This window comes from Cervus canadensis, chromosome 14 (genome assembly GCF_019320065.1).
Source record: "Cervus canadensis isolate Bull #8, Minnesota chromosome 14, ASM1932006v1, whole genome shotgun sequence".
Taxonomy (NCBI): Eukaryota; Metazoa; Chordata; class Mammalia; order Artiodactyla; family Cervidae; genus Cervus; species Cervus canadensis.
The window spans coordinates 45,817,400-45,838,311 of record NC_057399.1 but is presented as its reverse complement, the minus strand read 5'-3'; the positions used below and the strand labels follow the sequence as shown (position 1 = coordinate 45,838,311).

General features: G+C 42.1%; 1 protein-coding gene across 1 annotated transcript in view; it reads right to left on the bottom strand.

Annotated features, from left to right (window-relative positions):
- ADAMTSL1 (ADAMTS like 1) overlaps positions 1–20,912 on the bottom strand; it is a 505,479-nt gene that overhangs the window by 209,305 nt on the left and 275,262 nt on the right. The window contains 2 exon segments of the mRNA XM_043486937.1: positions 12,186–12,315; positions 19,042–19,331. Of these exon segments, the coding sequence (XP_043342872.1) occupies positions 12,186–12,315; positions 19,042–19,331 (420 nt within the window).

Here is a 20,912-nt window from a genome sequence, read left to right as displayed (position 1 = left end):
ATAAACTGCAATGGCTATGAAATAAACATGAAGGTCTTTTTATATCATATGCTTTCCCAAATAGGGAACTAAGAGGGATGGCAAACCCTTATTTTTTGAGCATCTATTTTATGAGGTAGGAATTAGCTGAGGGTTTTACAAGCATGACCATCCTCACAACTCCTCCCCACTCTGGTTCAGACAATTATATCTGCTTTACAGCTGAGGACAATGGAGTCTTGGAGAGGTTAAAGGAGCCGACCTAAGACCACAGAGCAAATAAGGGAGCCAACATCTATCTGACCTCAAAACTCATGATTTCTCCCTATTCCTGGTAGGGAATATTTAACTCTGGCACTGCCAAGTCTCCTATGGTTCTTATCCAGAATTCGTCCCAAGTACTCTCAAGATTTCTATAAGGAAAAATATGGTGTCTGATAAAAAAAAAAAAAGAAGTCATGCTAAGATGATAATAAGTTACCAGAGGCACATACCATCAAAGCAAACCATGACTTTGTTATTTAACACCACTGCTGAAAGTGGAATAAGGGTCAATTCTATGTGACCTGGGTAAAGGGTCCATTGTGGCTCTTTGAATGACGTGAGCAGTGACCTATGGTGGGCCAGAAAGGTGGTTGTGTCTACCACTTGGGAATCAGAGTTGACAGCAATAAGTGACAGAGAGAATGCACCACCTTCCAAGGTTCCAATATACAGCCAATCACTTGTGTCTCTGTGTGTCTAGGCCCCATGGATAGTGATTCCACCAGTAAAACTAGAAGCCCTACTCAATACTCTGTAAGGGCCTGCATGGGAAAAGAATTTAAAAAAAAGAGTGGATATAAGTATAACTGATTCCCTTTGCAGTACACCTGGAACTGACACAACACTGTCAGTTAAAAATAAAATTTAAAAAGAATACTTTCAAATGTAAAAAAAAAAAAAAAACCCAACCCTTTCCAACAACAACAAAAAAACCCTAGAAGCCTCATGAAAAAGCAATGAGCATTTGGTGGGACTGGGAGCTGTGTTAAACCAGTGACAATCATTCTAGGCTTTTCTGTGTCACTAACACAAACACCAATCAAAATTCCTTATAGTCCTGGCAGAGATAATTAGGCACGGTGATGAAGAAAAAAAAAAAGAAGAATACTAATTCACCACAGGAAAAGTAGTAGTTAGCAGGACTCTGCTTTGGACAGATCTTCTGTGACTGTGGCAAACAACCCAAGAACTTCCTGACCTTGGACTGGCGCCATGATGGGAATACTATTTCCAGAGTAACAAACTGTTTCCTAATGGTATCCTCCAGATTTGCTGGGTACACATCAGAGCGTTCTCTTTTTCACGCCCTCATTGTTTATTCTTGCGTGTGAAGGCATTAACCCTGCAGTCATCTGTGCTCAGTTGCCTATGACTCTAGGTGACCTCAAGGACTGTAGCCCGCCAGGTTCCTTCGTTGATGGAATGTTCCAGGCAAGAATACTGGGTCAGGTTGCCATTTCCTCCTCCAGGGGATCTTCCCAACCCAGGGACCGAACCTGCACCTCCTGTGGCACCTGCACTGACAGGCGGATCCTTTACTGCTGATGCACCTGGGGAGCCCGTCAATTCCTCATTTTTATGTCTAAATGTCTCATTTTCTCTATCTCTTTCTCCAGTCTTTTCCCTACTTCTTTGTTTTCCCAGTTTAAGAAACATAGCAACAGAGCAGATTTCTAACTCTAAGGTCATAGAAAAGCTCTTCATCTCAAATTGCGTGAGGCCTTCTTTCAAAATTTCCAAAGAAGGCATTGGGTATACTTAGGCAGCAATAATTCTCATTTCAAAGCTTTGGCTGAATCGTTGCTTGCCTTTAAATTGTTACTTCAGGATGTTAGAAACACTGGATTATAGAGGAAGGCAGAAAAAAAAAAATAGAAAAGATTTGCTCTGAGAGTCTCCACTCTTCTGCTGATTGATTTGTAAGCTGGAAGGTTTGTGAACTGTAAAACTCCCATGTTTCATCACCACATCCACAGCAGAAAGCTATGTGGTGGTGATATTTCCATCCCCATGGTACTTATGAGCAATGGGATGGATGACTGGTTCAAATAGGTCAGCTCTTAGAGCAGTGAAGAACGCAGGCACTAGTTTAGTTTAATAACTATCTTTAGAAGGGTAGCACTTAAAGTACCCAAGATGAAAAAAATGTAATGGCTTCTCCAGGACCATTCCTCAAACTCTGGCTGTACCTGCTTCAGGGAACAAAGTGGGTTTGTTCATCCCTGTTTCCCCAGCACAATGCCCAGCACAAAGTAGGCAATCAATAAATATTTGTTCAGTGGACGTTGAATGAAGAGAAGTTCTAGTTACAAAGCACTACAGTAAAGAGCGCTATAAAATTCTAAATCCAGGGATGAAGAACATTTTGTATTCTTTTACATATGGACAAGCAACCTTAAGGAATTCTACAAGTGAGTGAGTGAGTGAGTGAAAGTCTCTCAGTCACGTCTGACTCTTTGCAACCCCACGGACAGTAGGCACCAATCTGCTCGTGCCCATGGAATTCTCCAGGAGAGAATACTGGCGTGGGTTGCCATGCCCTTCTCCAGGGGATTGAACCTGGGTCTCCTGCATTGTAGGCAGATTCTTTACCGTCTGAGCCACCAGGGAAGCCCTAAGGAATTCTACAAACATTCATTTCAGTGTTTCACCATCCTTGCTGCCTGAATGCTCTCAGCTACATTTTTCTTACGGAAATCCAATTCTTGTTTCCCAGTAGACTTCTTATGGCTCCTTCATTTATAGTTAAAGCCAGTTCCTGTCTTGCGACTAATAGAGGTGCTTTGTCTTGGGGACTTAAATTTGACTCAATGTAATTTTCCTAATACAATTCGCTTTTTCTTTCTTTCTTGAAAAGCTTCAGTTCTGTGGATAATTATCATAACCCTCAAGGAACCACAGAATGTCAGAACTGGAAGGGCCTCAAGGATCAGCTGGCTGTACCTCTCGTTCTCTCTTTTGGGGACACCCTTCCTTAAGGCTTTATTCTCCTGCCAGGTAGACAGGCTGAGCCCACATCACACTGGGTTGAATGTGGAGGATACAAAATGCTAACACACCTAGGACAAGAGGTCTTTATTACTTTTGATGAAAATAAAATGATGCAGAGCACACTACTTATTTATGATACTGAGTGAGAGAAAGAGCAGATGACTATTAGATAATAAAAGCTAGCCACTGTTACTACTTTAGCTCTGTTGGATGAAGAGCCAGAGCCATCTTTCTCCAAGAAAATCTGTCTTGTTTCCCTCCCATTTCACTCTCCTTAATGGCTCTCTGCTGCCTGTGTGACATAAAAGTCTAAACAACTTAGCATATAGGGCTATCCTGGAGCTGGCCCCTGCCCACCCTGTAACACTAACTTCCAATTCTTGTTCTTTCCTTTGTGTCCATGCTTTTCTTTCTGCCTGTAACATCTCTCCCCTCTCTTCTTCACCTAGGTAGCTCTTGCTTATGTGTTATGATTCAGCATGGGCAATGCCTCCTCCAGGAAGCCTTCCCTTCAGCCTCTTGCACCTACAGAACCCTGTGTTTGCCCCATCACAGCAGTTACTGTTTTGAAATCTTCCTCCAATAACTGGTAACTCCTTCAGAACAGATTTGGGCCTTCTAGTCATTTCTGAGGACCAAATACAAGCAGACTGCTATGCATGAAGATACCTAGTGCATTTTTTTGTTTTACTGAATTGAGATGTGAAATGCTTTCTGCCATATTTTTTTAGGCAGAAGGTTAATTTCAGTCAATGGTTTGTATAAGGATTTTGCCAGAGTCCAGGCAGAATTATGTGGTCTAAAAGGCTGTGCAACCACACCGATGTTAAGAAACCAGGAAAGCTTCCCTCTCCTGTCTTAATTGAATGGATTTTTCCTAAGGCTGAGGTTCTATCTTTATGGAATTAGCCATTTGTGCTTTCTGGTGACAAGATGAGAAGGTAGATCCATTCCCTTGATTTTTACCCCATATTCATGCAAAAACTACATCTATGCTTATAGAATAACTTCTAGTACCAGCAAAGCTCATTTCATAAAGGTTTGCTGCTGATATCACAGGGGATGCGTAACCATAGAGAGGGGTCTCATTAGGAAAAATGAAGATTTACGCCCCACGGCAAGCATACATGGGATGCTTACCCTTGCTGATGTCAAAGTGCTGCTGGGGACAAATCTGATCACTAAGCCAACACATTCCTGGGTAGGGAAGTAGCAGAGACTGCCACCGGGCCAATCAGGCTCAACTGCTAAGAAACAGGTCTTGGCAGATTCTTCTGTTGTAACTTGTCCATCAGTGGAAGAAAAGAGAGAGACAGTATAATCATACATCTGTATTTACCAAAGAGGATGACAATAGTAATAGTATTAGCTCTCTAAAGGCGCCTGAATATGGCCTCCAAATCTGGACTCAATTTCTGTGGACGCCAGTGAGCTTTGGTGTGCTTTTGCTGTAAGTACTTAAAAGTTAGTATGGACACAGCCAAAAGGCAGCATATGGAAACTTTGGGAACTCAGCAGAAGATAAACCAATACTTGGAGAGCATGTGGAAGCAGAAACCTTTAAAACAAGTTGTCTAAGGGGACAGTCCCTGTAAAGCTTTGAAAGTTCCATGATGTAAATTATAACGTGGTTGTGGCAACACCTTCTGCTCTAGCCATTTCAGGCTAACGTAAAAAAAAATTAGAAATTGGAAATCATTTGCGGCTCATCCGTGTGGATTTTGTTAGTGCGCAATAAAATAGGCATTCTAAAGTTTGCTTTTAAAGGGGAGACTCTGTGACCTTGAAGATGATTTTTCTTAACTTTCTCATTTCAGTTTAGGATCCTTAAACTTCTTTCATGGTTCTTGCCAATCCTCAGAACCACCCTAGGTCTGAGAAAAGGGAATGGGGTTGGGGTGGGGGACAGAAACCAAGTACTGTTCCTGGAATTATGAGCTTTTTTTCTCCTCTTCACTGTTTATCTATTCCACACCACTCAGCTGTTCTCTGTTGCAGAGAAATAAAAGTTTAGTTTAAAAAGTATGTTAGAACAAAGCTGCAGAAATTGCCTGGAATTTCCTTCATTTTCAGCCATCTGGCTTTCATTGTGGACGTCTCCCCCCTCCTCCACGTACGTTTACCAAATCTTTTCAACACACGCTGGCTGAGCTATCAAATGCTTATAATTAATAACAGTCAGACTACTTTTTTTTTTTTTTTATTTTAAGGGAGTGCTTTCTGCCTTTCTTTGGGCTGCTCATGTCATAGCTATTATAAACTGGGGAGATGGTCAGTAGAGCTTAATTATTAAGACAACTGAATAAGAAAGTAAAGCACATCAAACTTGAGGTGAAGTCCTGAAGGCAAACTAAAAATATTTCTTAATAAAAACAAAAGGGAAAAAGAAGATTAATTTTTCTGAGTGCCTACTATGATCCTAGTTTAGAGATGAAGAATTTGAGAACCCAAAAAGATATATGACCTCTTGAAGGTCACATAGCTAACCATGACAGAGCAGGATTTGAACACAGGTCTTAATCTACCTGTGGGTTTTTATTTTGGTGGTCTTAGGGATGGAGAAGATGTTTGGTACGTGTTATTAAGGAAAAATCAAGTTGCCAAACAATACATGTAATATGATCGCATTTACAAAGGGAAAAGAATCTTATATATTTGTATATGTTCATGTATGTATACAAATGCATAGAAAAAGGTCTGGAAAGGTACCAAACCATGAACAGTGATGATCTCTGGGGAGAAGAAGGGTGTGGTGCTGCAGAGCATGGTGGTGAAAGGGCAGCATGTGCCTTTATTTCTAGATTGCTTCTGCGGTGCTTGATGGTCAAAGAATGAGAATATTCATGAAATACTTATATAATTCAAATACTTAGCTTTTTAATTAGGAACAGGGGGCAGATGTCTTTCCTAAAGACTGATCTTGGCTCCTGTTTGCATATTTCTCCCTTAAGCAGGTCTAACCTATCAGAGAAGGTGGGCAGGGTTGGGGGTGGTGGTGGTGGACTATGGCCTTCTAGACACACACTACTGGGAGGATGGTAAAGACATCTTAAATAATTTTTATTCCTTGTATTGATACCTTCTTTGCTACCAACTTGGATGCAAAATTCTCACAGGTGTCAGCTCACAAGCAAAAATGGCCCTAATTTCTTCTGGCCAATTGTAGGCCAGGTTGTTAAGGAGTTACCACCAGTCCCTGCTGCACTATCTTCTAATTCTCCTGACAATCACACCCCTCCCTGGGTAATGCTAACCACGCACTCAAACTCCATTGTGTCCACTCTCTCCTCTGATAAAGCTTGTCTTCTTCATATTCTTAACTTTGGGGATATTTTGCCATACATAGCTGCTACCCTAAAGGGTTACTTATACTAAGGTTATTTATGTTTTAAGTTGTAAAGCCTTAAACATAAAGAAGAGACTAATAATAGCATTTTTAGCACTACCTGGTGGGTGGGAGAGACTGGATAGGAGGGATAGAGAGGAGAGAGTGCAATGGGGCCCAGCTATTATCAGGATCTAAGCATTACTATGGGCTTTCCGGGGACTCAGTGATAAAGAATCCACCTGTAGTGCAAGAGACATGGGTCCAATCCCTGGGTCAGGAAGATCCCTGGGAGAAAGCAATGGCAATCCCCTCTAGTATTCTCCCCTAGGAAGTCCCGTGGACAGAGGCGCCTGGCAGGCTACAGTCCATGGGGAAGCAAAAGAGCTGAGCGTGACATAGCAACTAAACAACAACAAAGTATTACTGTGTAAAAAGGTAGTCCTAGTCCTTACACTAATTTATTCAATAAGCACTTTTTTTTTATGTGAACCATTTTTAAAGTCCTTATTGAATTTATTACAATATTGTTTCTATTTTATGTCTTGGTTCCTTGTTCGCCAGGCAGGTGAAATCTTAGCTTTCTGACCAGGGATTGAAAATGTACTCCTTGCATTGGAAGGCGATCTCAACCACTGGACTTCCAGGGAAGTCCCATCAATAACCACTTAATACGCATCTACTATATGTCAGACATTATTCTAGGTTCTAGAAACTGTACCTTCTAGGTTCTAGAAAGGTGAATACAAAGGAGGATTAAAACATGAAGCTGATAGCAAGGACTTTAAAATCTAGTCCTCTTCCAAACAGATGGTCAAGAGGCACATAAAAAGATGCCCAATATCACTAATTATTAGAGAAAGGCAATGAAAACTACAGTGATGTACATTTCACACCACTCAGAATAACCACCATTAAAATGTCTGCAATAATTAGTGATGAAGAAGGTGTGGAAAAAAGGGAACACTTCTGTATTGTTGGTGGGAATATAAACTTGTATGACTACAACAGAATGCAGTATGGAGGTTCCTTTAAAAATTAAAAATAGAACTACCATATCATCCAGCAATCCTATTCCTGGCCATGTATCTACAGAAAACTCTAATTCAAAAATATACATGCACCCCAATATTCATAGCAGCACTATTTACAATAGTTAGGACATGGAAGCAACCTAAAATGTCCTTCAACAGATGAATAGATAACGAATATGTGGTATACAAATATGATGGAATATTGTTCAGCTATGAAATGACGCCATTTGCAGTATCATGAATAGACTGGGAAATTATCATACTAAGTTAACTAAGTCAGACAGATAAAGACAAATAGCATGTGATAACACTTATGCGTGGTAGCTAAAAAATGATACAAATGAGCTTATTTACAAAACAGAAATAGACTCACAGACATAGGAAACAAACATATGGTTACCAAAGGGGAAAGGGTGGACAGAGATAAATTGGGAATTTGGGATTAATATATACAATGACACCACCCTATGGAAGAAAGCCAAGAGGAACTAAAGAACTTCTTGATGAAGGTGAAAGAGGAGAGTGAAAAAACTGGCTTAAAACTCAACATTCAAAAAACGAAGATCATGGCATCCGGTCATATCATGGGGAAACAATGGGAACAGTGACAGACTTGATCTTGTTGGGCTCCAAAATCACTGCAAATGGTGACTGCAGCCATGAAATTAAAAGATGCTTGCTCCTTGCTAGAAAAGCTATGACCAGCCTAGACAGCATATTAAAAAGAAGTGACATCACTTTGCTGACAAAAATCCATGGTTTTTCCAATAATCATGTATGGATGTGAGAGTCGGACCATAAAGAAAGCTGAGCACCAAAGAATTGATGGTTTTAAACTGTGGTGTTGCAGAAGACTCTTGAGAAATCAAACCAGTCAATCCTAAAGGAAGTCAACCCTGAATATTCATTGGAAAGGCTGATGCTGAAGCTGAGGTTCCAACGCTTTGGCCGCCCGATGTGAAGAGCTGACTCATTAGAAAAATCCCTGAAGGTGGGAAATATTGAAGGCAAGAGGAGACAGGGATGACAGAGCATAAGATGGTTGGACGGTATCACTGAGTCAGTGGACATGAGTTTTAGCAAGTTCCGGGAGATGGTGAAGGACAGGGAAGTCTGGCATGCTGCAGTTGCAAAGAATTGGACATTCCTGAGTGACTGAACAACTACTATACAGAAAATAGAGATGTACAATACTGTACATAAAATAGATAAACAACAAGGACCTACTGTATAGCACAGGGAACTATGCTCAAATCTTATAATAACATATAGAAAAGAACATATATATATAAAATAACTGAATCATTTTGCTATGCACTTGAAGCTAACATAACATTGTAAATTAACTGCTGCTAAGTCATGTCAGTCGTATCCAACTCTGTGTGACCCCATAGACGGCAGCCCACCAGGCTCCCGTCCCTGGGATTCTCCAGGCAAGAATACTGGAGTGGGTTGCCATTTCCTTCTCCAGTGCATGAAAGTGAAAAGTGAAAGTGAAGTCGCTCAGTCATGTCTGACTCTTAGCGACCCCATGGACTGCAGCCTACCAGGCTCCTGTGTCCATGGGATTCTCCAGGCAAGAGTACTGGAGTGGGGTGCCATTGACTACACTTCAATAAAAAATTAAATTTGCGTTGAAAAAAAAAAACAAAAACAAAACCCTAGTCCTCTCCAGTAGACAGCTACTATTTTTTTAAGTGAGCTTTCTTGGTAGCTCAGCAGTAAAGAATTCTTCCTGCCAATGTAGGAAAAACATTGGGATATTCCCTGGGTCAGGAAGATCCCCTTCAAAAGGCAATGACTTTTGAAGAATACTGACTCCAATATTCTTGCCTGGGAAATCCCATGGACTGAGGAACCCGACAGGCTACAATCCATGGGGTCGCAAAAGAGCTGGACATGACTTAGTGACTTAACAATTTTTTAAGTGTCCTAAAAAATGCAGGCAGTCTCAGTCTGTGCACATGTATGCACATACAACTTGGAGCAATCAGAATACCTCCTACTTGAGAACACAGTCAGGCATGAGAATTTATTTGCCTCAACCTAGTGAAAGTTGGAAATGTGCTTCTGATACCAGCTCGAATCACACAGAGGGAATCAGATGGCGAGTTTCATCTCAGAGAGACAGCCCAGATGGGACATGCCTCCTAGGCCTTTGGTATTCTCTGTGTGATCAGATAACTCTGACCATACACGAGAAGAAAAATGGCTTCCTACCTGGTGCTCAATAAGACAAATAACTTCCTAGAAAAGCTACTTCTCTTAACCAGCACCACCTCTAAGAGTCATAAGCCCAATGACCAAGACTTGAACATCACTTCTGTATATCCCACCAAAAATGCTATGGATTTTTCTATTTTGAATACATGGATATCAGCATGAGTCAAGAGCCTAAAAGACAGGGTATAAACACTTGGAGCCCATCAGGGAATACCTCACACTGTGCAGGGAACGCTGATCCATGCAGACGAAGAATTGTGAATCAATGATTTAAATTAGTCCCAAATGAATGGAAGGTGCTTGGGAAAACAACACACTGCTACACCCCTACTAAACACATTTTCACATACATCTGACATAAACATTCAGCAGGAGAGATTTTTTGTTCCTCATGTCAGACTGAAATATTCCACAGGAGATACACCTCTACACAGTTCTTATTTTAAGATGAAACTCTGCTTTGGCTCTTGGACAGGAGGTGAAGAGAGCGAGTCATATCAGGCCATTCTGGCCCCCTTTGTTGTTTTAACTAGCATCATTCCACAAAAGCTCAGCTGTGTACAGTTGGCCGAAGAAAACCCTGGCCGTGCCCAGTAAGACGTTCTGCCCTTCAGTCTGATGGTTTGCTGGTGGAAATTAAAGCCCTGGGTTGAACTGGAGCAAATGAAACAATGTTAAGCCCAAGAGTCTTTGTTTTCCAGTCAGCAAAAAAAAGGTCATAGAGTAAAGTAAGCTTATCTAATTTAACTATAGTCTGTACTTGGAGGATGGGAAGTAACATGTTGTGTCCTATTTCTTCTACTGTCCCAGGAAGGCAGGGGTTTAGTGGCTGAAAATCCCAGAAGATTTTCAGTTTGTCCCAGGTACTGACTTCTTGGGCTTGCCTCAGGTCATCACAGCATTTGGATGTCATCACACCACTGGGATGTGGTTAGAAAGACCCTCATGCTTGTTTTTAAAGTGTTGGTAAACAAGCAGAATAGCACTGATATTGATTATCAGCATAAGAGCCATGGAGAACCATGGGATTATTTGAACAGGACCGTGACCTCAGATCATTTTGTATAGCTAGCTCATTTTGCAGATGTGGACACAGAAGGGGCAGGCATCTTGCTCAATGCCACACAGCTAGTGGGTGGCAGAGCTAAAATGAGAACCAGGGCTTCCTGATCTGGTAGCCAAGGCCCCCAGAGGCTGTTCTTCCTATATCCCTTCTGCTTCTTCCTATATAGGAGGCTGTAGTCAAATAGAGGGGGAAAAAAAAAAAAAATAGAGGGGGTCTGGACTTCTTGCCCATGCAGTTAGGTCTTAGGTCCACTGATAAATAGTGAGGTCAGGACACAGAAGTGGGCAGGCATAGAAAAAGAGTTTTCTCAGAATTCCATGCACTAGATCTAGGCTTTTTGTGACCCAGCCCTTGACTCTATTTAACCAGCTGCTGTTCTCGTGGGTGAGGTGCTGCTCCAAGCAGTGGCTGACTGATTTTCTGGTTGCCTTAGAGGATATGGCATTAATGGTCCCCTTCACTTCTGCACTTAAAGAGGGATCAATAGATAGAACAACTTTTCAGATCAACAGACAGAGCAACTCTGGCGATGAGCAGGAGAGTGTCACTGTGGGATTGTGTGCCCTGAAATAATCTGAGGAGGCCTGCAACCTGTATCTTCTAAATCCCAAAGAAAGGCATCTAATTGAGAAGTAAGATAAGCAGTATTAGCTTGACCAGAAACCTATCATTAATTCCTAGAGGCAACACATTGCTTCTTGTGTGATACTCTGTTGAAACACAAGAAATATCCTTCAGTAACAACAACCTCCTTCTCATCTAGGATTTGATCGGGGAACATTCCTCATCGCATCAGCAGACCTGCAAGACTGGCTTTGGTTCTTTAAATGTCTCCCCTTGGAAACCAGAATCATAGATGAGATGGTTGAGCTACTACAGAGACTGGCTCTCAACAAGTATCTGAAGGCAAGTCTCCCAAGACACCATAAACTTGTGTGGACCGAAGCAGTGACTGCACTGATGAACTAAAACTCAAGGTTGGTTAATAATGAGACCCAGGCAGGGCTGAACAATGAAATGCTCGAATTGATTTTCTGCGTGTGAAATGACACACTCCAGAGCATGCTATAATGAATCTGCATGCTGTGTGCAGAGGGATTTCATGGTGGCTCAGTGATACCACCCAGATCCTTCAGTTCCTGCAACCCACAAGCCTATCTATTATGAGGGTGGGAAGGCTTGGGACACAGGCTGAGAGGTGGCAAAGACCCTGCCTCCTGTGGTCAGTTCACATTCCCCTGGGGAGAAAGCATCAGTGGGGCCCGGGCACATTCCGGCCACACCACGGGGCTTTTCCTCTGTGCACGGAGCCTTCTGGACCCTGAGCATGATCACTGGGCTAGAATTCCAAAGCCCTGGTTTCAATTAACTTTAAGTGGATTTGACTAAGAGTTTGAACTGATGCTAATTGGTTTTCAAAACACTGGGTAACAATAAGCGTTCTGATCCTGCCCACGGACAGACACACAAGCCCCGTTCTGATCACGCTCCTGGGCAGTAGGGCGGCTGGCGTACCCCTTACCTTGCTGGGCAGGGATCCAAACTGCAGGATTTCAGAAGCTGGGGGGGCCGCCGGCTGGTCACGCACAGGTTCTCGTCCGCGGGTTCCCGGGTTTGTTTGTTCAGGCAGCTCACCACAGCCTCCTGGACACCTGTGTACAGATGACACCATCAAGGCCAGAGCAGGCGTGCGGGGGCTGAGCAAGTGTAGACAGGCAGCTGGTGGGAGGTCTCTGAGACTGGGAGGACTAGCTGCGTGTCGGGCAGTTGAAAGCTTGGGACTGCCCATCTCGTCAGGTATCAGTCTGTCTGGAGAAGGCACTCAGGAGTTTGTGCCCCTTAAGGAGGGCAGCTCCCCCATGGGGGCGAGGCTGCTACCAGGACTGCTGAAATGCTTGAAAAACTACCACCCAGCTATGCAGCTGCCCATGCTGAAACAGGATAATTTAAAGCAGAAGGAGAGCAGGGTGACCAAAATAATGACCCCAAGACTTCACACATTGTATTTTAATCAACAGGAGATGACTGTACTTGGAAGGCAGGCCCAGAGCCACATTTGAATAGCCAGCATTCTGTAAACTGCTATGCTTCTGGGGCCTTGCATCCAGTGCTTTTCTGGTTTCCTATTGATTTTGGTTCATTTCTTTAGTGACCTAGAGCTGCTTGGGGGGCTTCCCTGGTGGCTCAGATGGCAAAGAATCTGCCTGCCTTGCAGCAGACCTGAGTTCCATCCCTGAGTCAGGAAGATCCCCCAGAGGAGGGGACACGGCAACCCACTCCAGTATTCTTGCCTGAAGGATCCCATGGACACAGGAGCCTGGTGGGCTACCGTTCACATGGACACAAAGAGTTGGACATGACTAAGCAACTAACACAGGGCCACTTGGGAAGTTGGAGTGGAGAGAGAGAACAAGACATCTAATGATGGCATTCATGGAAGACAATGTTCCTACCACTACCCACACACCCCTGACCACAGAGCTAGTAAAATAGGAGTTTGAGGAGTGACTGGCATATAGTCAATTGGTGGGTTTTCATGGGGCAGGGACACATGTAACCTGGTAATACAGTGTCAAGACATTTCACCCTGCTTCCCACAGTCATGACAGCAATAGGAAAAATTCATAGAGTGCACATTATTAGTCAAGTATTGAGGCAGGGAGCTTGACATGCCCCATTTAATCTCAATAACTCCACAAGACTCTACTTTATCCCCATTTTACAGATAAGGAAACTGAGACTGAGAAGGGTGAAAAGACTTGCTAAGCTTACAGTTGATAGACAATGAAGCGGCACTGGCTGTGCTTTAGCACTGGAGCTTTAATGACTGAAAATATTGACATTTAAAAATACTATGAGGCTGTTATATCTGCTGGAGATCTTCAGGAATAACCTAGACATTTCTCTGGAATCATTTCAGCAGAATTCAGTTGAAAGAAGAGAAACAGGACATTCTTGATAGTTTGCTGTAAGTCATTTATAGCCATATGTGTGTGTGTGTGTGTATAAGCATATATATATATTTATATATTCAGATAAAGATATCTATTGTTAAACATTTGTATATAGTTATGGGAGAGTATGTGCAATCCATAAAATTAGTTTTATATATATAAATACACATATATTTTCTTTTTAAAATTTTCTGCATTGCTTCATTAGTTAGTACCTAACTATAGTACAACTGACCTATCACTTATCAGGCCTGTTACTCTCTTCCTCCTATCTATCCTATGTTCCCCCAAGAAGTTATCATTCCGATCACAGGCGCATGCTTCCCGAGGTGATGTTACACTGACTTAGAAAGGTCACTCACCAAGACCATCATTTAAAAAGTGACATTTAAAAGTCAGAATCAGAACTGCCTTTTTTTTTTTGATTAAGTCTGACAAATCAAACATAAAAAAATTGTCACAGTATTTACCCTGTAGCTGTGAATGTCAGTTTTCTTTTTTCTAAGCCATTTTATGAGCTTTAAAAATTTAATTTAAATATATCACAGCCAGTTCAGGGTGGAGCATTGGAGATTTATGCTAGACATTAAAGATATTCCATCATACTCTGGAATGCTGACTCCAGGGTGTTTTCCTGGTTGCAGCTGGGATGAGCCTTTTGAAATTCATGGTATGATAATATCGCAAAACATTTCATAAGAAATTATTGGTATCATCGATGATACTTCCCACTGGAATAGTCTGGCATTATTAAAGTCGTGACGACAAGGTGTGGACAAGGCGAACTACTCCATACAGAATCTAGAGCTGTGATCCTGTTAGAAATTAAGGTTTCAATTCATTTGCCGACCTGGTAGTATTTCAGAGATTCGAAATGTTGCTCTAAAATAAAAGATATTTTGGCTTTAGTCAGCTATCGAAAAGCTCATGAATTCGAGTTAACAGTACCTGAAGGAGGAAGTGATTATACAGCTTTTGTCTCCTGCCTCATATGAAAGGGCTTGCTTTGTGAGGAGGGTCATGTGTGGAGGGGTGTATTAAGTGATGTGACCCGTTTCCCCTTTGTGAAGCCCTGGTTTGTAGAACTGAGGTCCTTCCAAGCCTGCATGGAATGGGGTTGCAAGGGTTAAAGTCTCTACACAGGAAATCTTCTGAGACACATGGAACATGTTTACATGACTTCACCCAATAATCCTAGCTCAGGTTAAAAATCACCTTTGGGGTAACTAATTGTTGAGATTAGGAAGCATTCCAGAGTTACTACCTTCTTCTAGAAGGATGCCTCATGATAGTTCAGGGGTCTGTAGTCACAGCATTCCTGGGTGGGGCCTAGGGTGGTGGAGCCTAAGGGCAGAGCTCTGTGTAATGAAGGAGGATCTGGGACCAGCCCTGCGGTCAACACAACAAGACATTTTTGTGGCATGAACGAATGAGATGCCTAAAGGGCAGGGTATTCCAAAGCACAATGTGCAATTTGGGCCAAGGTGGTAGGAAAGCGGGCCTGGAGGAGGCATGAGAGAGCAGCCTGGGGATGGCAGTGTGGGAAGGTGAAGAGGGAAGATGTCTGAAGACTTCACCTGAGCTCACAGTATACTTGGCTCAGGGCAGTCAGGCTTGAGAGAAGTTAACTCATCAAGTGTGTACTCTTTTCTAATGGGATAACTTACTCGCTCAGAAGGACATTGTAAACCAACAAAGAACACACATGTACCTAAGATCCTTTCTGAATCTGAGTTTTCTTTCTTGACAGAGCAAAAGGAGAGGATTGATAAGGGAAAGGGAGCAAGAGGGAAAGGATTTGACCTTTTAATATTAATACTTGCTGATGTCAGCTTCAAGTCTTCCCTCAGCTAGACTTTAATATCAATTTTACCATTTAAGAGATCAACATAATAAAGCTGTTCAGGTTCAGATCTGCTCTCCTTGACTACACTTATCCATTCACATATGGGAAATTAAAATATAACCAGGAGATGATAGTGGGACCCAGGACACAGGTCTGAACAGATTAGGCTCACTTTCAATCTTCCAGAAAATGGAGTTTTCATTGTTTATATCTCCCAAAATAGCATAACTGCTATCTAATACTTGATGAGAACTCAGGGAATTGCAGCCACCAGCTACAGCCTAAATTACTAACGGGTTCCTTCTGGTCACTACTTCTGCTGGGTGAAAGGCATCTTCTGTGTCTATCCAATTTCATCTTCTGAGATGGCAAAAACAATAAAATTAGAATAACCTCAAATTGATTTAAAAGCTGTTAATTCTGCACATTTTTGATTGATTTCAGCAGAATGATTAAAAAAATCTTCAGCCTTGTGGGTTATATTTTGATGTAAGATCAAAGGTGACAATACCATAAAATGTTACTGCCAAACAATGATTTCAAAATATACATGTCCTGTACCGGGAAACAACCTAGATTGTCCATTGACAGATGAATGGATAAAGAAGTTGTAGTACATGTATACAATGGAATATTACTCAGCCATAAGAAGGAACACATTTGAGTCAGCTCTAATGAGGTGGATGAACCTAGAGCCTATTACAGAGTGAAGTAAATCAGAAAGAGAGAAACAAATATCGTATATTGACACATATATATGGAAACTAGAAAGATGGTACTGATGAACCGATCTGCAGAGCAGCAGTGGAGATGCAGACATGGAGAACAGCCTTGTGGGCACAGTGGGGAAGGAGAGGGTGGGACGGATGGAGACAGCAGCATGCGAACATTACACTACCATATGTAAAATAGATAGCCAGCGGGAATTTGCTGAATGACTTTGGGAGCTCAGACTGGTGCTCTGTGACCTAGAGGGGTGGGATGCATGGGAGGTGGGAGGAAGGTTCAAGAGGGAGGGAATATATGTATACCTATGGCTGATTCATGTTGATGTATGGCAGGAACCAACACAATATTGGAAAGCAATTATCCTCCAATTAAAAATAAATGAATTAAAAAAAATTTAAATATACATGTCTTGTATGCTGAAATAATTTTTTAGTGTGTCTGGGCATCATATGGATCATATGACCCAAGCATATTTTTTTACTACTTTGGCATTTTCAACTTTCAACATTTTAGGCATAGATATATTACCTTGGTACAGTGACACAACTATAGGTAAGCATGCGCAGTTGTTGACAGTTAAAGACCTAAGACATTTCAGGAACTTTCCCTGCCTTGGATATAAATGATGTACACTTTATGTTATACAAATATCTCTTCAGTTCCTATAAGCATAGATTAATTGTATATGAGGCATACAAAATATTATTTCCAAATCAATATATTCTGAAAACAGTTTAAATGATAAACAGTCCACATACTCTCAGTGATTTGAATTTTATTCCCCTGGTTAGCAGAATGGTTAGAATCTTAAAGGTATCTGGTTATTTATGTATTCCATTAAGGCATCATTTTCCCCATGTGCTCATAAAGTTCCACTTGACTTAGAGAATCATAATAGAGGGCAGAAATAATTTTTTTCAAGGCACATTTGTTTCAGACAAAAGATCATGATCATTCAATTCAGATGATCATGGAAACTGGGGATAAACACACACCATCCGAAATCCTGAGTGGTTCCTTATATTGCAATGAAGCAACTGCAGCCACTGGCTATGTCCTTTGCATCTGACCTTTTAGCTTGCCTGGGCCCAGAGATCATCAAAGCTTACTCAACGCTTCTCCCTCATTAAACATGGGAGAAAAGATGCCCTCATTGTGAGTGGCAGGCGCCCCCAGCAACATGGATGAGTAGAGTTCCAAGAAACTGTCTTCCAGAATCAGATGGAAAATTTTAGGTTTCAAAATAACAGACTCTCCATGAAAACACTTAAGAACTCCATGGTCTGAAATTGGAAGATTTAGAAACAAAAGAGAACCTCAAGGTCAAGACTATTAAATGCTTACAAAGTGACCTGATGGAGAAAATTGATTCTCTGCTTGTACTTGTTCCACTATCCATTCCTTTTCAACTACACATGAACAATTTGGGCACATGTATTTTTACATTCCCAGTAATGACAAAAGATGCTTTTATAAAAGAGTTTCCAAGATGTCATGGTTTAGAAGACAGTTTGGGAAATCATTTTAATATAGATATTTTTATACCAGTTAAGAAAGAAACTTTGCTGGGAATGCAGATCCTTAACGTGACAAGAGGGGTTATTGATAGCTATGGAGGGAGATTTGATGGGAAATCAGCCAGCCTTTCCTTGCCTATCAAAATCTCTCTTGGGAGTATATATGGGAGTTAGTAGCCATATGGTGGTGGTTTAGTCGTTAAGTTGTGTCCAACTCTTTGTGACCCCATGGACTACAGCCTGCCAGGCTCCTCTATCCATGGGATTTTCTGGGCAAGAACACTAGAGTGGGCAGCCATTTCCTTCTCCAGGGGATCTTCCTGACCCAGGGTTGAACTAGAATCTCCTGCATTGCAGGAGGATTCTTTACCAACTGAGCCACAGGGAACCCCAGTGACCATATGCATCTAATGTATTTTCTACAGTAGTACAAAAGATCATAATCTTAAAGAATTAATTGTTGACTTAAATACCTTCTTCTCCCACTATGGTTTCATCACTAACACCTGAAATAGAAAAATGACTGAATCTCTTATCACCATGGACTAGACCTAAGAGAACCAGATTAATATACATGGAAACATTGAATATTATTTAAATAACATTCATTCAATGATAAAGCTTCAGGAAGTCTCTAAGTGTTTAAAGAAGTGAGGTATGATGCAAGGACCCTAAACAGAGAAATAAACAGCAGGCCTAGTCTCAAATATCACCGACTAGATGTGTGATCTTGAAAAAAATCACTCAGCTCTCTGTATCTCAGTTTTCGCATTGATAAAATGGCAGTGGGATCAGGCTTTAATCTTTAAACTCCTTTCCAGTTCCAGGTAATCTCAGTGTTAACTGTCATTATACATTCTTTCCCTTTGTCAACAGATATTACTTTGGAGACCAGCTGAGAAAGTCAGAGGTGGCATACTCCGTCCTTGGGAACAACAGACGGTTTTGTCGTCTTTGATCTGGGTTCACACCACAGGCACTGAGGCAAGGGCATAGACAAACAAAAGTGAATGTCAAGAGCATTGCCAGGCCCATGTCAACAGAGTTTCTCTGTCAGATATACTGAGATGTAGTGCAAAATATCAGAAGGACAAGTAAAAGTAAAAGCATTCCTTGTGTTAGCTACTCATAGCTGACAGTCTAAGAGAGACAGGCCCAGAGAGAAATACCTCTATGTTTCATTCAGTCTGCTTTACGTTTAGAAGGGTTTCTTCCCCCTACTTAGCCTTCTTGGACTAGAGACAATCACGTCACACAACTGCCCGCAGAGAGAGAAGCTACAGCGAAAGGCCAAGAGGACGGCACGGATCTGAGGCCTAGCCCCCTTCTTACCTCCTCCACAGGACTCAGAGCACTTGGTGAAGCCCTCATACTCCCAGTCGTAGAGCTGGTCAAAGTCCTGCAGGCCACCCAAGAGGCCATCTGTCTCTTCCAGGTTAAATTCGGGAGCCTCCCCGTGGCACGGTCCTGCGTAGCAGGGGCGCTGGGACGCCGGCTTGGGTCCTTCACATTCGTCAACGGGCAGGTCGGCCACGGACTGAGAGAAAGACAGGAGCACCTGGCACCTGACCACCCGCACCTGGGTGCCCACACCACAGGTGACCGTGCAGGCCGACCAGGCCCTCTGGGATGAACCTGCAGTCCGCAAGCAAACAAGAGGACAGGATGAGAAGCCCCAGGCAGGAGACCGCAGGCACCGGGAGGGGCCGCATCCCCCCTGCCACTGGGCCCCAGGGCAGTCTCAGGACGTGCTCAGGGCTCTGCCACCCTGTCCTGGCCTGTGCTGGGTGCTTCAGGGCAGCTCACGAGCTCATCTGCCAGTCTCCGGATGGGTTTCTTCGTGAGTGTCACATGAACCCCCAGCTGGAAGATATTCCAGCCACAGACCACCTGCTTTCTCCCAGCTTTGCACCCACAGTGGTGGCTCTTCAGAGCAGGGAACTGATTTCTTCTCTCTTGATCTAAATTCCAGCCCTTGTGCCTCCTGCGAGATGTTGGCTATTCTTACAGCAGACTAATACTGATGCTAAAAACTATAACAAAGTAAGCCCTTAGAGATATTTAAGGAAGTATATATATATATATTTTTTGTTTTAGTCTGGATTTCAGATTCTGTAACTTTCTTTGCTTTTTTGCTCAATGTGCTTCCCAAGATTTATTTATATATAGAAAGAGAAAGAGGGTTTTTTCTTTTTTTTTTTTAAAGTTTCCAAGAATGGAGCAAAGCCTTGTTCCTCACACATTCTTTGAATTAGTCTGGCCTGCGATTCTTTTTATATCTGAGAGAAAACCCTTGCTACAAATTTAAATCCACAGGCATGTCACTGTAAACGAGAAGTTTTGCATCCATATATGTTTGTTTGACAGCCTCCAGTCCCTCCCCACCGAGCAAAGTCATATTAACGAGAACGTCCCTAAGTTTCTCTAGAAGGTAGGACAATATCCAAATTAAAAATAAATAAATAAATAAATAAGACTGTTTTCCTCCAACTAATCAACAATTGCCATATCTGAAATGACCTTGAGAAGTATCCAGGGAAAAAAAAGCCTTGAGGGCACCACTAATATTTTCACAAAGTTAGTATAATAATCTGGAGAAAGGACTTTGGAATAAAAATCTTAAAAAAATTTTTTTCTATGATCCTACTGCTTTTGCACTGGGAGTCGTGCTGAGGAGGCATGCAAACCTGGCTGTTTAACCCTGCTTTTGGCAGAAAAGGAAAGAAGTGATAAGAAGGTTATAGCATTAAGTCGCAGCAAGTGAAAATAGTTCCCATCTAGTTTAGGGAAGCTGAAATTCTAACAGGAAATTGATCCAAGTTTTCAAACTGAAAGAAGCAAAACAAAGTTTTGGTCTAAACCTGGGCAGGGAGACTGCAACAGAGACCCAGAGCCAACAGTGTCTGAGGCAGGGAGGGGTCCCCTGAGGAAGGATTTGACACTTGCTACCTTTGAAGAGCCACGCCCGAGAGGAGGATGAGGGTCATACACAATCTTGTCAGGAAGGTGGATTAAGGAGGAAGCATCACTCAGAATTATTCCCAAGAAATTCTCATCACAGGATCACCTCCCCCTTTCATTTTTTAATTCCTGACTCCATCTTCTGGCACCTCGAGAACGTGGTAGGGAAAACGCATGCAATAAGATTAAAATATCTTTCTCTTTAAATAATGCTACCTGTAGCCATCTTATAGGAATATAAA